Genomic DNA, 16,910 nt, shown 5'->3' on the forward strand with positions numbered 1-16,910 from the left:
TTGGAACTTCCTTGGCTGTCCAGTGGTTAAAAGAGTCCTCACTTCTACTCCAGGGGGCAGAAAACACATGGTTTAGTTGATGTGTGTGTGTGTGTGTGCTTACTTGCTCAGTTGTGTCCTTCTCTTTGTGACCCTATGGACTGTAGCCTGCCAGGCTCTTCTGTTCATTGGATTTCCCAGGCAAGAATACTGGAGTGGGTTGCCATTTTCTACTCCAGGGGATCTTCCTGACCCAAGGATCAAACCAGTGTTCTTCTGCATTTCCTGGTGGATTCTTTTTACCGCTGTTCCACCTTGGATGCTGATATAGTTGATACACTTAATTTTAATAGGCGAATGTGTCCCAGAACTCTTGAGATTTAATTTACACCAATAAAATGCACAGATCTTAATTGTTTGATGTCAATTGATAGACAGTTGAATATACCATGTAAGTACCAGCCAAACTAAGTATTCTATATAAATCCACTACCCCCAGAAGTTCTCTTGTGCCCCCTTTCATTAATTATCCATTCTCATCTCTTCCAGAGGCAAAACTTTCTAACTTCTGTTACCATAGATTAGTTTTGCTTGTTCTTTCTTAAAGTTTTGGTTGCTCTGGGTCGTCATTGCTGCAGGTGGGCTTTCTCTGGTTGTGGTGTGCAGGCCTCTTGTGATGGCTTCTCTTGTTGCAGAATATGGGCTCTCGAATGCATGGACTTCCAGAGTTGCAGATTACAGCCTCAATAGTTGTCGCAAATGGGCCTCATTGACTCGTGGTCTGTGGAATCTTTCTGGAGCAGGGATCGAACTTGTGTCCCCTATATTAGCAGGCAGATTCTTAACCACCAGACCATCAGGGAAATCCAGTTTTGCTTGTTCTTAAATGTCATATATTTTGTTTTGTTTTTGTTAGCTGGCAACTTTTATTCAACACACTTATTTGAGATCCATCTACAAAGTTGCTATTTCAGTAGTTCATTTCCTTTTATTGCTGGGTAGTAGTTCAAGTACAGTTTGCTTGTCTTTTTTCCTGTTGAGGCAACATTTGTGTTTTCATTTTGGGGCTATTAATCATAAGGCTGATATGAATATACTCAGAGTCTTTTTGTATACACATATTTTCATTTTTCTTGGTGTTGTAAATACTTAGGGTTGGGAATGCTGGCTCATAAATGTTTTCCTTTTAAAGAAAATACCAAACACTTCTCCAAAGTGCTTGTACAACTTCACATTCCCACCAGCAGTATATCAGAGTTCTAGTTGCTCCACATCTTTAACAGCATTTTGTTTACTGGTCTTTTTAAAGTTTAGCCATTGTAGTGGATATGAAATGATACCTAATTATGGTTTTAATTTGTATTCTCTAGTGACTAATGATTTTGAGCCCCTTATTATGTGCTTACTGACCATAACAACTATTCAAGCACACGTATTTTTGGTTGGGCTGTTCAGCTTTTTTATAGTTGCCTTTTTAGGAGTACTTTTTGTATTTGGAATATGAGTCTGTTGTCAGGTATATATACTGTAAATATTTTTTCCCAGTCTGATGGTTGCCTGTTCATTTTTATGTTGTATCTTTCGTGAAAAGGAATTTTTAAAGTTTTTTTTTTATGATTCATATTTTGTGTTTATTTTAAGAAATCTTTGCTTACCACATCAACACAAAGATGTACTTGTTATGATTTCTTGAGGGATTTTATGATTTTGATTTTATGTGTAGATCTTCATTTTTTAAAAAAAATAATTGATAATGACTTTATTCAGTAGATTTCTGTGAAGAGTGAAGAATAAGGGATAATACTTGTATTAATTTGGCTGCCATGACAAAGCAACACAGGCCAGGCAGCTTACACAACATTAATTTTTGCACAACTCTGGAGGCCAGAGTCTGGGATCAAGGTTTCAGCAGAATCCCTTTCTTCTAAGGTCTCTCTCCGTAGCTTGTAGACGTCTGTCTTCCTCCCCGTGGCATCACGTGGTTTCCCCTTTGTGTGTCTATGTTCTAAGCTCTTCTTATGAGGACACTAGTCCTTTCCTGCTCAGTAGAGCAGCAAGGGTAAGAACAGTGAGAAATGAAGGAGAGTCTGGGGGAGTGAAGTCCATTGTTACCGTAGGGTCCCAGGCTGACCCTCACGTAGGTTATTGGAACCAGGACCCAGGTACCCAGAGAGCTGGGAGGAGGGGGCCTGGAGCAACTCATTTCCTGTCACCGTGTTCCCCCACAGGTCCCTGCTGGGCAGCATCCACTTCCTGCCCCTGGTCTTCCTGAAGGTACCCCTGCTCCTGGGCATGCTTGGTGCTGTCCTCTGGGTCAACAGGCCTCTTAGGAGATCCGGGGGAAGTCCCAGGAAAATCGGTAGCCCCCATGCTCTTCAATGTCTTGTCCAGAGAGAAAGACCGATAAAAGTTGGAGGTTCCATTGTAGTAGGGCTTCAGGCTTGTCCAGTTCCAAGGAAGGCAGAGCGGGTGCCATCAATGATCAAAATGGGAACCCAGTCTTTTTTTCTTTTTCTTTTAGTTTTATTTATTTATTTATTTATTTACTTTACTTTACAATATTGCATTGGTTTTGCCATACATTGAAATGAATCCGCCGGGACACGGTCTTTTTCAGATTCTTCTACCTGAGTTGAGCATGTCCTGCTCTGAGAGGCTAAGACAGTCATCTTCTTCTGATGTCATACACTCATTCCTTCACTCACTCATACTCATACACATGGTCGCAGGGGAAGGTTCGGGGATTCATCTCTATAGTTTGAATAAGAATGAAGGGGATCCTGGGACCTCCATTGACCAGCAACATAGAAGAGTCCTTATCTGGGTCAGTGGTCACTTTAACTCAGACCCCAGGGTCCACTTTGATTCTCTCAGCCCCACACCAAAAAGTGTCTGCATTGTTTTGCCTGAGCTCCTGCAGGTGTATTGAGAAGCCGGAGCTAGTGTGTTGAATGAAAACTGCAGATTATAGAATGAAACAATGCCATTTGCAGCAGCATGCTTGGACTTAGAGATGATGATACTAAGTGAAGTAAACAAGAGAAAGACAAATATCATATGCTATCACTTATATGTGCAATCTAAAAAAAATGATACAAATGAACATATAAAAAACAAACAGACGCAGAGACAAAGAAAATAAACTTATAGTTACCAAGGGGGAAAGGAGGGGGAGGGATAAATTAGGAGTTTGCGATTAACATATACACACTACCATATATAAAATAGATAGCCAACAAGGACCTACTGTATAGCACAGGGAACTCAACTCAATATTTTGTATTACTAATAACCTATAAGGGAAAAGATTCTGAAAAAAGTTTGTTATATACAACTGAATCACTTTGCTATATACCTGAAATTAATACAACATTTGTAAATCAACTATACTTCAATTAAAAAATTAATTAAAAAAAGAGTTTGAAAACCCCAAAAAAAAAAAAAATATGCAGATGATAACCTGTTGAATGAGGAGGTACAAGCCACTCACACAGGGTCAGCAGGTAGCTGACCCTTAACATCCAAAAATCCCACTTGGGAAGTGAAGCCCATGAGGTCATTTTGTTTGAAGCTGTTGTTGTTTAGTCCCTAAGTCATGTCCAACTCTTTGCAACACCATGGACTGTAGCCCACCAGACTCCTCTCTCCTTGGGATTTCCCAGGCAGGAATACTGGAGTGGGTTGCCATTTCTTTCTCCAGGGTAGATCTTCATTTTTTGAGATGGAGTTTTGAAGTGCATATCCAATTGTTTTAGTACCATTAGTTAAAAATCTCTATTGCTATCCAATTATTTTTCATATTTTTGGTTTCTTTAAGCATTAAATATAATTAATGACCCTGTCACTGTTGAATTTTTAGTTTTTTTGGTAGGGAGATGGGAATCAGGTTTGTTGCTAGAACAAGTGAAAACTAGAATTGTTGGTGATGGCTAGACCCAGACTCTGGAGAAAAGTGACCTCTAAGTCAATTCTACTGTCTGACCTAGTCAACTTCACGGTTAAATTCCTGGCTACTCCAAACTGTATTTTGAAACCATCAGGTTGAAACCATGATTCAGCTCAATCTTGGGACTACGTCATGGCTTAACAGGCAGGCCACATCTTTCCTATAAATGGATCAGTCGGTGGCTCAGAGAAAGAGGTAGTCTATTGCAGTATTGGTACCTTAAGAGTGCACTGACTTAATACATATCCACACCAGGCTACACATAAAATAAATTAATGGAATCTTTCATGTACTCTCTAAGGCACTTACAGAGTTCTGTGGTCTTTTTTATTACAAGCAGAGCAGATGGATTTTTTATTCACATAGTGTGATTTGTGTGTATGTACCTTGTTATTTCTATTTTAACTTAACAAAGTTGTTGATATCAGTCATGAGAATATTTTCTGTATTGTTCTCTGACTGTAGTTTTGGGAACATTTTGATTTTTTTTGTCCCACAACTTTTGGGTTAGTGTTAAACAACGAAGTATAAATTAGTTATCAAAGTAATATAAATGGTAATTTTCTTTAAATTATGTAATCTATTTTGTGTGTTTCTCTATTGGTGTTTTGTTCCTTTTAACTAGATACCTAACATTAGCTCTTTGATTTTATTTGACTTTATAAGACTGATGTACACTGAACATGACAAAGTTATATTCTTATAGTTTATTAATGTATATAAGAAGCATTCAGAAATTCACCGCTGCATTTTATGATTTGACCTAAAACTCTGGGAACTTCATAGCAAGAATAGCATCTGTTAAATTTGCTTTTGTGGCCACTAAATTTTTACAGTCATGATGAAAAACATTATTCTTGTAGGAGAAGACATTTTCTTGGAATAGAACTAATTGATACAGGCATTAGTAGTAGGGGAATAAAATGCATAGTAAATTATTCTTGATGTTTAAGGTTGGCTTTTTTTTTTTTTTTTTTGGCCATGCTGCATGGCTTGCGGAATCCTATTAATAGTTTCCCAACCAGGGCCCCTTGGCAGTGAAAGCGTGGAGTCCCAACTGCTAGACTGCCAGGGAATTCACAATATTTTAAGTGTTTTGTTTTTAGTTTCTGTGTTGTTTTAATTTATATTTCTTAATGTACAGCAACTTGAATTAGAAGGACTTTCCATGATACAAACTTAATGTTTAGATTTCACCAAGTAAATAAGTCTGTAAAATCCAGTGGCCGTAAGTATAATATTAGGAAGGTAGATTTTTAAAAAAGGGTGGCGTGGAATAGAATTGAGCTGGTGGGTATATGAGTACATACTTTTTCACTCCCACTTCAATGAGAACAGTGTTCTGCATATGCTCTATACACTGGAAATCTCTGAGTACACCAGTGTCCTGTGTGTGTGTCCCGCCCAGCCAGTGCCTGTCTGCCCCATGTGATGTTCCTGAGTTTTAGAGCATTAAAAAAATCTGATGCTTTTACTCTCAAAGTTTCTTTATTATTGTACTGTTCCTTTAATTGTCCAAAATAGCTAAGATTCTATATCTATGTCAATAGGCAGTCCCACTTTTGGCACATAATGTAAAAGATTTAATTTCTACTCCTGTGTAAAACATGATGCATTTTACTTATTTACAGTGTTATGAAGCTGGTCACTTGGAGAATGACATTAATGAATCATGTGCTGCACCTCGTTCTAAAGAGTTTGGTGGAGGTGAGTATCTTGAGATTTAAAAAGTGTATTACAGAAATAACTGTGAAGTCGGCTAATGAGAACAGTGAGATTGCAAGTTCTAAGACTTGTTTGCTCAATATGTGCTTCAAATAACACTAGGAAATTGTATTGATTCATTTCCATCTTTATGTTGAAATTAGTTAAATGTTATTAGAATTATATTAGCATTAAGGAAATGTTAGGAATAGCAGAGAAAAATCAGTTCCTATTCTTATTAGATAATTCTCTATACTGCATCATTCATTACTTTCTTGGCTTTGATTCAGTTTTTATTTCTGTAGAATAGAAATAGAGAATTTGAGTTAAGGGGAAATTGCAAATCACCTTAAATCTTTCATAGTCTTATATTCTTTTATCACACCCGTGACCTTGGTCAGAGAAGAATTTAAACATTTGAGCCTAGTCTATTATAGTTGCATCCTAAGGCCTTGGGAATCTTCTGGATTAAATTTAAATCTATTTCCTGGAACTTCTGTTTGGTCACCTTGTTTCTGCTCACAGGAAGAATTGATAGTGCTTCATTCAATAACAGATGAAATAATAGTTGTAGTATCTACCAGGTTCTTTGCTTAAGGACTGTTACCATTAATCAGTCTAAAGCATTACAAGAATTGGGATATTATCTATATTATCCCTATTTGTAGAAGAAACATGAAGATGAAAGAGGCTGGCAGAGTTGGGATATTCAAATCTGACCAAAGTTATTGCCACACTACTGTCTCGTTATCCACTCTGTATTTTCTTTTTTCTCCATTCGAATTCTTTCTACCCCTTTGATCATGTTGTCTGCCAGTGCCATGTATTAATGTGTCATCCCTGAAATATTAGCCTATATTTGAGCACAGTGCATCAGATATGGTCTATCAGCAAAAGGTATTATGGGGAGATTGTAGTTTTTGTGGTCGTCAGTGTACACTTCTGTAAATGTGATCTGTGATTATTAAGTTTTTCAGCAAGTAAGTTTAGCAGTATATTAACTTATTTTAACCCTGTATGCAGCTATAATATAGGGTGGTAAATTTGTTTGATTTAAAACAAAAAGTACTTTCAAAATGATATCTGCTCTTTCCATATACACTTGTACTTCAGCTTTTTGTAAAACCTACTGCCCGTACGTAATCCTTTGTAAGTTTCATCTAAGTGTTTTCATTGTGAGAAATTTGAATCTTTATTCTGCTACCATATTGACTCTTCCTTTTTAGTCTAGTCTGACAGCTGCTTTGATAGCAGAGCTTCTCCATCTCGATCAGGCAGTTCAAGAAGAGAACCCTAAAGCAGTCTTCCAAAGTCCAACCTTCACGTTGGTATCTAGCCTAAATATCCAGGAACATTTTACAAAATACCTCTTTAGAGTCCTCCTAATGTTTCTATAACAGAAAGTTGAAATATGTAGAATATAAATTGAAGGAGAGTCTAGACCATTTTCTAAATATGTCAGACTAGGCATTTATTTTATCCTGTTGGATGGTCAAGGGTATAATACCACTGCATGAATATATCCTTTTGGCTGATAGATGTATTGTTTGGGGTAGGGAGGTGTTCTTCTCTCCTCCTGTAAGCCGCATCTTATGTATTTCAATTTTTTATCTTAATCCTTAACTCAGAGAGTGATATACTTTATTGTCTTTAATCTTGGAGGCCTGGTTTTAGTTATCGTTACCTGACTACTAAATGCATTTCCTCCCTATCTGAATGATATTTAAGTCCTTTCTGGAATTAGAACGTCTTTCATATCAATCATATAAAATGAAATTGCTTTAATAATCTATACATTTACTGTTTAATCTGTATGAAACAGAACATATATATACACCCATACATACATACTTCGCTGTACCTCAGATGCTAAAGCGTCTGCCTACAATGTGGGAGACCCAGGTTCGATCCCTGGGTCAGGAAGATCCTCTGGAGAAGGAAATGGCAACCCACTCCAGTATTCTTGCCTGGAAAATCCAATGGATGGGGAACCTGGTAGGCTACAGTCCATGGGGTCGCAAAGAGTCAGACACGACTGTGCAACTTCACTTCATACATACATATATATGTATGTGTATAGCCATTTCCCCAACTACATATATACTAATGGGTAAGTCTCTTTTTTTTTTCTCTTCCCCTGTTTTCCTCATCTACAAAGTCAGAGAATTAAAATTAAGGTTGGTTTTCACTCTTGACATTCCATAATTCTAGGAGATATCTTTAGTCGAGGTTAGAAGTTCTTAGACATGTACATTATCAGCCATCAGGTAACACCTGTTGTCCTATCCTAGGCACCACCAAGCTGTTTGATAAACCAAGGAAGCGAAAACGACAGAGGCATGCTACAGCCAAGGTGCATTGTAAAAAAGTGAAAAATGACATCTCATCAAAAGAAACTCCAAACTCTGAGGTATTACTCAGTTCTTCATCTTTTGACCTTCCATAGTGAAGCTTCTTTTCACAGTAGAGTCCACACCCCTCTTTCCCTTGAGTTTACCTGAAAATAGTATTCTATTGAAACTGTTAGTAGTGATAAGGAATACTGGAGAAAAGGAGAACCTGATTCTAGTAGAAGTAAATCAAAACACATATGGTACCTGTGGGCATGACCTTTTTAAAAGATCACACCTCATGCTCTAAATGTCAGATGAAATACATAATTTGTTTCATCATGAAGTAAAATTGTTCTAAAACCAGAGAGCACCAATACCAAGAAAATACATGATCCAAATGAACTTGGATATTGCCCTTTAAACGTTGAGACTGCTACAGTTAAGGGAAAAACTCATTTGCTTATATATTGAAACTGCCAACTACTTAATTTAGAGTAATGTTTGTAAACGGTGACTTAGGAAACAAGTTTAAAGCCATTTCCTTACAGAGCATCACTGAAGTCATTGATGCTATCCCTCACTTTCCAATTCAGGTTAAGAGAGAATTAGAACAAGTCAGGTCAGCATCACACATTATGGTGCAGAGCATTTCTTTCCAGGACAATATGAATAGAATGCCCAAGGTGGGCATTATTTAGGAAATACTGATCTTGGAAGGACAAAAAAGTAATCAAATAAACTTAAGAATGTTTTCTCTCCCTTAGTGAAACCTTAAAATGGAACAGCTCAAAAAGTTCCAGTGGAACAGCCTCAGAGCAGTTAGTGGCAGGGCATGAGGCGCCCACTACCCGCCCAATCACAGCAGGGTTAGAACTAACATTGCATGCAGTCCGCCCGCGTGATTGGCTGAACATCTGTAAGTGCTTAATGGATAGACAAATAGCAGCCCAGAGGGAGGGGGTCAGATGGCGGAGACATCAATAATACAGATGTGGGATGTTATTTTTTTCTCTGCAAGGGAGAACTGATGACACACAGGACAGCTGCAAGCCCCAAGGAGACTGTTGAGGAGGGTGTAGAAAACGACCATGGAATGCCTGCATCTAAAAAGCTGCAGGGGGAACGAGGAGGTGGAGCCGCACTCAAGGAGAATGTCTGTCAGGTAGAGAATGTTTGCCAACTTGCATTTTGATTGCATGGTTATCTTTTAAGAGAAATCGTTGTCTCCCATCTCTTGATGACTTAGTCATGGTTAGAATAAAAATTTTCTGCGATGATTCCAGTGGAATTACTTATCTTCTTTAAGGCTTTAACTCTGCTCTCTCCCCACAAAAAGAGAAGTAAAATAGTGTTGTCCCTGGGTAGATAACATAAAGTTAGATCTGAGGTGGCAGAGAATCTGTGGTTGCTCAGCCAGAGGTAATTTTGCTCACTCATGGTGTAAGAATCTTTGGGTTTCTAGGGAATTTTTCAAGGAGAATTGTCACTTTGAGATCTTCTTGGTCTGTTTTGTTTTGTTTGCTTAAGTAGTTACTACTACTTTAGCGAACCTACAGTTTGTATTTCTGTTTAATAAGCATACAGTGTTTTTGTTATATGTTAAGTGTTTTTACATTCACTTTTTGAATACTGCATCATTTAGGTATCATAACAATCTCATAAGATTTTATTATCGTCATTTTTGTCGTTCAGTTGCCACGCCATCTCCGACTATTTCCAACCCCATCAACTGTAGCATACAGACCGCAGTATCCTTCACTGTCTCCCAGAGTTTGCTCAAATTCACGTCCATTGAGTCAGTGATGCCATCCAACCATCTCTTCCTCTGCCGCCCTCTTCTCTTTTTGCCTTCAGTCTTTCCCAGCATCAGGGTCTTTTCCAGTGAGTCAGCTCTTCACATCAAATGGTCACAGTATTGGAGCTTCAGCGTCTACTTCCAGTGAATTTTCAGGATAGATTTTTTGTAGGATTGAGTCCTTGAAGTCCAAGGGACTCTCAAGAGTCTTCTCTGGCACCATAATTCAAAAGCATCAATTCATTAGTGCTCAGCCTTCTTTATGGTCCAGCTCTCACATCCGTACATGACTACTGGAAAGACCATAGCTTTGACTATATGGACCTTTGTTGGCAAAGTGATGTCTTTGCTTTTTAATACACTGTATAAGGAAATTGAGGCACCGGGTGTTAAATAGCTTGCTTGTAGTCACTTTGTGAAGCCAGGATTCAAACCCATATTGCCTGGGTTTGAGCCTTAACTGCTATGTTGTCTTGCTTTTCTGTGAAATGTGATGCTATAATGTCAAATGCCTTTATCTTACTTGGGAATAGAGTCAATTAAATGGATGCTTTGGTAATATATTCTCCTTTCACAGTCTTAATTTACCCTTGCAATGCATTAAAACTTGCATATAGAAAGTTGAAAATATTAGTGTCTTTTTTCCTAATTGAAACTTCTAAAAAATAAAATTACTCCAGGTATAAAATATTATTATTATGGCCAATATAATTTCAACTCAGTTTGTCTCTTGTTGATTATATTCAGTCCTGCTCGTGGTGTTAGTCCTCAGAGACTTAAGCCCACCAAAATTGTCATATAATATAAGGTATCATGACCCTGTGGTCTTGGTTTGTTTGGATCAGTCTTTGTTTCAGTCTGCTGTGCTTGTATAATTTATTTATTGACAGCACTTTCTTTCATGTTCTGGTGTCCCAATTGGAAAGATGAATTACATGGTCATCCCAATTAAAGGATTAGTCTGTAATATCTGGTTAATTTGAAAAATCTGTTCTTCAGTACATAGTATACTTGAATTTTTCCTGTTTGAGTGATGAAGGTGGATTTGTATGAATAGTAGATGATGGGAGGGCCAAACGTGATACTGGCTCAGGATCTTTTGCGGTCCCCCTTTTAATTCCTGGCTGTCTCTAGCCCTTTATTCCCAAAGCTTTTCTCCTTACTTGCTTATTTAAACTTTGATGTTAGGTGGCCAAGACCTGTTCTGTTTCTTTAGGTTCTTGAAAATATTAGACTTGCCTAGCCATCTTTCCCTTTTTCTTGTCTTACAAAATAAGTATAAGACTTTTTTCATTTTTAGCATTTTTCTGCTGATATTACTATAGGGAAACAAGTGGAAAATCACTATGGGGGAAAATATTTAAAGGTGTAACAAATATTGGGAATTTCCAGAATTTTAATAACTCTTTAAAAGTTTTCAAAGCAACAAAGTCAGATTTTTATTTCCTAAGATTCTATCATCATTCACACCCTGTTTTAGATGAGATTAATTTAGAAAGGTGATCTCTCACATAAGGTTCTTGATGTATCTCAAGGGTTGTTCACATGTCAACCAGAACCCTTCTGGACTGTTGTGACCCCAATCCAACTGGGCAGTATTTCTTGCTTGAATGATTGCAGTAGCCTCTTTGATTATCTCTGCTTCCCCCCTTCAATTAATTTTTCATGTAGTCATAGGGACCTGTGCTTAGATAAATACCTAACTTCAACCTTCCCTTGGTATAGCTCTCATTATAATGACACACCTTTGTAATTATAATAAAATCTGAAACTCTGTGCAATAATCTATAAGACCACACAGCCAGGCTCTTGTTTGTCTTTTTCTCATTTCTACCACTTCTAACTTTTGTTTGCTTTTGTCCAATGATGTTGACTTTGTGATTCATAAGCATGCAATGGTTTTTCCTATCTGTGGGCTTTCTGTACTTTCTGTCATTTTGGTCTCTTCATATTACATGGCTGACTTACCATTCAGAGGCCAGTCTAAGAGGCCAATCCTAACCACTTAGTCCAAATTTGCTATTTGAATTCTACCCAGATACTTATTTTCTGATAGTTTTGTTTATTCATTTACTTGTATCTTCGTATCCTTAGAATGTAAGAATGATGGGAGCCAGGACCTTGTTGTTCCTGGCATAACGGAGGTAATTAAATACTAGCTGAATGAATGGTGGTATTTTTTGTTTCTGCCAGAGCTGCTTCTTAATTTTTGCTTTAATGAAGACTTTCTGCTTGGGATTTTTAAAACCTTTCTCTATAGACAGATCTGTTTTCTTTTTCCTAACAGAACTGTGAGAAACTGGGTGAGCTGCTATTATGTGAGGCTCAGTGCTGTGGGGCTTTCCACTTGGAGTGCCTTGGATTAACTGAAATGCCCAGAGGAAAGTTTATCTGCAATGAATGTCGCACAGGTAAAGTAGATAGGTCTTCTTCCAGGGAAGTTTTGAGCTTTAAGTTTTTTAGGAAAAAATTGTTTATTAGAGACACTTTTTTGTGGTAATACTTAACTAATTCCTGCAGACACAGAGATAGGTGCTCTGTGGTCTTTGCCCTCCAAAGAACTTAAAGTGAATAATGAATGTGTAGCACAACGTAATGCAAACAGTGTTGTGAACATTAAAGTGCTGTGTGATGAAGATGCATAGTGCCAGGGAAGAAGGTGTCTGAGTTTGGCTTTAAGAGAGAAATAGAAATTGGTCTGTGGAGGAGAAGGATGGAAGGTCCAGTAAATAACATGTAAACTATTTGGGGAATAGATAACATAGTTCAATATGTTTGGAGTTCTAGGTATTTTAGGGAGGAGGCGAGGCATAGGTAGTGATGAGGAGGACTTCTGGGTTACTGATATTTTATGTTTCTTGATCTGACTGGTAAGAAATGTATTCACTTCATGATTATTTGTAAACTTAAACAATTTTATTAATGTATAATTAACAAAGTGCACAAATTGTTTAACAAAAAAATGAGAAAGCTGTTTTGTGAGAGTTACAAGATATATATATCGGGTCAGTAACTAGGAGTGGTTAGATGAGACCCCACAGCTGTGCTAAAGAGATGGCTCTTTTTTCATCATTATGAGATGTTACAGTATGAAAATAGTAAGAAAATAGGGCTGATAATAAAGATCTTATAAGTCATTAAAACTGTAGGTGTGCATGATGTCATGCAAATAGAAAGCATCTGTAGTATGAGAAGAGGCCTAATAATAGTACCTGGGGATACCCACTTAAATGTGGCTACTGAGGAACTAGTCAAAAAAATATATCCGTAGAGAGGCAGACGTGTCAGATAGACCAAGGAGGTTCTGGAATGAAAAGGAGATCTGTTTTTGGAAGCAAGAGTGCCTTACTGAACCAGACTGAAAGATGAATGGGTAGCAGTGTACACTGTGTATTACAGAAACTTAACTTCATTGAGAAAAGGAGCTGAAGGTAGGATGTTTTAGGGTTAGGAGGAGGAACATCTTTAGTAGAATGAAGGTTGAGAATTGTGTAGGGAAATAAATTTCCATAATAGGAGGGGAAATTATTGATGGAGTACAGTCACAGAGACAGGAGAGGATAGTCTTGAAGAGATGAAAAGATTAAAGAGGAATGTACCATGTAATTATGAGGAAGACAGACATTTTCCTTGACATGGTGGGAGTGGTGGGGAAGGTTTTGTAACTTTGTAACTTGAAGGAAAGAATATAGGTTTAGACTAGCCCTTGTGGAAAATAAGAGACAGAATTAACTGGTGTCTGTAAGTAGATGGCTATGTCAGATTGAGTTGTTTCATCTTTCTGCCACCACTTTCAGCAGTATAGGAACAAAAGTTGGAAGACAAGATAGTTGTGGGGTAATTTGGCCCTCTGCATAGTTGGGCTTTTGATCATTTTGTGCCATACGGTGCCATCTAGCCCTGTAAATGAAATTTAGAAACAAATTTTAGGTATGTGCATATCTCTGTTATCCTTATCTTGTTAGAAAGATCTTTTTTTTTTTTTTTTTCCTAATTTTGTTTTAACTTTCCATTTTATATTGGAGTGTAGTTGACTAACAATGTTGTATTAGTTTCAGGTGTACAGCACAGTGATTCACTTGTATCTATTTTTTAAAAATTCTTTTCCCATTTAGGTTGTTACAAGTATTGAGCAGAGCTCCCTATACTATACAGTAGGTCCTTGTTGGTTATGTATTTCAGATATTGTACACTATACATGTCTATCTCAAACTCTCTAATTATCCCTACCCTGCTGGTAACCATAAGTTTTTTCTCTTAAGTCTATGAGTCTGTTTTGTAAATAAATTCACTTGTATTTTTTTTTTTTAAGATTCTCTGTATAAACACTATCATACTGTATTTGTTTGTCTCTATCTGACTTCGTTTACTCAGTGTGACAGTCTCTAGGTCCATCCATGTTGCTGCAAATGGCAGTGTTTCATTCTTTTTTAATGGTTGAGCAATATTCCATTTTATAGAGGTACCACATCTTCTTTATCTGTTTGTCTATAGATATTTAGGTTGATTCCATATCTCGACTTGTAAACAGTGCTGCAGTGAACACTGGGGTTCATGTGTCCTTTTGAACCTTGTTTTTCTCTGGAGAATGCCCAGGAATGGGATTTCAGGATCATATGCTAGCTAAAAATCATCTTTATATAAGTTCAATTTGCCTACTATAAAATGTGCTTCTTTTAAATACATGTTTTGATAGGTTTGATAAAATGTATACACCCATGCGACCATGACCACAGTGAAGATTTAGAACATTGCCATGATGCCAGAAACTTTCCATGTGATCAGATCCAGTCAGTCTTTTTGCACCTCACCCCTTCACCCCCATCATCAATTTCAGGTTAAACAGTGATCTGCTTTCTGTTCAAAGCACATTAGATTTACGTTTTTTTAGAGTTTGTGTCCAGCTCACCATAATGAGACTCATGTGTGTTGATGTATGTATCGGTAATTCATTCTTTCTTAAAATAGTGTTATTGAGGTTTAATTGGTGTATAGTAAACTACACAAAGTGTACATTTAGATAAGTTTTTCGTGTGTGTGTGTGTGTGTGTGTGTGTGTGTGTGTGTGTGTGTACACGCCTTTGAAACCATCCCTCTGTTGTAGTTATCTTGAGAGTCAACAACACTGTTGTAGGTATTGAGAATTCATTCCTTTTTATTGCCAGTGGTGTTCCATTGTTTGGATATAGCAGTTTGTTTATCCACTCATCTATTGATGTACCTTTGGATAGATCTTAAGTCAGGCTATTTTAAACAAAGAACTGTGTATCCTTTGAATGGATGCATTTTGTTGTATATTTATCTAAGAGCAGAATGGTGGTTTATATGGTCAGCTTTACTTTTTAAGAAACATTCAGTCCTTGTACCATTTTGCTTCACATCAGCAATGTGTGAGAGTTTTAATTCTGCCATATCTTCGTCAACACTTGGTAGTGTCAGTTTTTTTAATTTAGCTATTTGACAGATGAGTAGTGGTATTTCACTGTGGTTTTAGTATGCATTTCATGATGGATGATATTGCACATTTTTTTATGTGCTTAGTTTTCTGTCTTGAGGAAGAAAGAATGCTCAAAGCTTTTTTAAAATTGGGTTTGGTTTTTTCTTTAATGTTGAGGTTAGTTTATGAAATTTTTGTTTTAATTGATTACATCTTTTTTCTTTTTTTGGTTAAGAAATCTTGCTAAACACAGTGTTGAAAAGATTTTGTTCTGAAAAGTTTTATAATTTTAGGTTTCACATTTAGGTCTATAGTCTATGTTGAATTAAGTTTTTTATGTATTATGTGAGGTAAGAGAGATGTTTTATTTATTTATTTATTATTGGCTGTGCTAGATCTTCGTTGCTGCATGTAGGCTTTCTCTGGTTGCTGCGAATGGGCGTCTGGGTGTAGTGCATGGGCTTCTCCGTGCCATGATTCCTCTTACTGTATGTAGAGCTCGGACTCTCCGGCTTGTGGGCTTCAGCAGTTGCAGCTCTCTGGCTCTAGAGCACAGGCTTAGTTGGCCTGCATTATGTGGAATCTTACAGACTAGGGATCGAATCCATGTCTCTTGCATTGGCAGGCACATTCTTAACCACTGGACCATAGGGAAATCCAAGGTTATTATTTTTGAATGAAGAAAATTTTACCCTAGTTTTAGTAAAGGTGAATAGAGTAAGCATAAAGGAGTCATTTCTTACTTGGCTCACCCTGTTTTCCTGTAGTAGGATGAACACACCATAACTTAGGTTACTCCACTTCAGTATTGGCTGCCAGTTATTCCACATCAGGCAAGTAGATAGCTTCTTTTCAAATACTTATTTAAGATTTTTTTCATAAAATCATTATTAATTGGGTGATATCACTATTAATAAAGATTTTAAGTGGGTAATTTTAATATGTTCCTATTTCCAGCAAGTGCCAAAAGCAGGCTTCATGTTCAAGTCTGTCTTGCCTCTCAAACCTGGGCTGTTTCCCTTATATTATGCTGCTTCTCAGAGAGAGGTAGATTTTTTTTTTCCTGTCTTACATTTTTTATTACAGAATTCCTCAGACATACACAGAAGTAGAGAGAAAACTGTAAAAGAATAAAGGTATAAAAGATTGAATGTACTCATCACTTAGCTTCAGTAATTACAACGTTTGGCCTCATTTTACTCAAAATATATGTAACTAGCATATTTTTTTAAACTTAAATAATATCCAGTATAAACAGTAACTCCTGTGTGTCTTCAGCTACTCAGTCCCACTTTCAGATTTTCCCATTTTGTCTTTGAATATATTGTTCTATAGTGTTTTGAATCGAGATCCAAATAAGGTCCCTGTATTGTATTTTTTGATAAAAAAAAAAAATTCATCTCTTGAATTTCTCTTAGTCTACAACAGTACCATTCCCCTCACCTGATTTTTTTTTCCACAAGAGAAGTATATGTTTTATTTAGGCCAGTATATTAAAAATGTATCTGCATATAATTAACACATTATTGACTGGGGAATTTTTGCAGAAGGTAATGCTCATGGTGTTACATTGTCTTCAGTCAATAATGTGTCAATATGAAAACGACTGAAATTTTTTCCATTCTTTTTTGCTTGCCAGGTCTTCAAGCTCCAGTGTGTATTGACACTGACTACACATCTCAGTTTGGACTAGTCCCATTTTAAGTGCTTAGTATG

The 16,910-nt window shown here is 37.0% G+C and overlaps 1 protein-coding gene across 27 annotated transcripts in view; it reads left to right on the top strand.

The window, feature by feature from the left end:
• NSD1 (nuclear receptor binding SET domain protein 1) overlaps positions 1-16,910 on the top strand; it is a 149,251-nt gene that overhangs the window by 97,045 nt on the left and 35,296 nt on the right. For all 27 annotated transcript variants that reach the window (XM_055551115.1, XM_055551084.1, XM_055551118.1 and 24 more), the window contains 4 exons: positions 5,557-5,632; positions 7,921-8,039; positions 8,981-9,124; positions 12,045-12,168. In XM_055551115.1, coding sequence (XP_055407090.1) covers positions 5,557-5,632; positions 7,921-8,039; positions 8,981-9,124; positions 12,045-12,168 — 463 coding nt within the window. The remainder of the gene's footprint in view (positions 1-5,556; positions 5,633-7,920; positions 8,040-8,980; positions 9,125-12,044; positions 12,169-16,910) is intronic.

The sequence above is a fragment of the Bubalus kerabau genome, chromosome 1, assembly GCF_029407905.1.
Source record: "Bubalus kerabau isolate K-KA32 ecotype Philippines breed swamp buffalo chromosome 1, PCC_UOA_SB_1v2, whole genome shotgun sequence".
Taxonomy (NCBI): domain Eukaryota; kingdom Metazoa; phylum Chordata; class Mammalia; order Artiodactyla; family Bovidae; genus Bubalus; species Bubalus kerabau.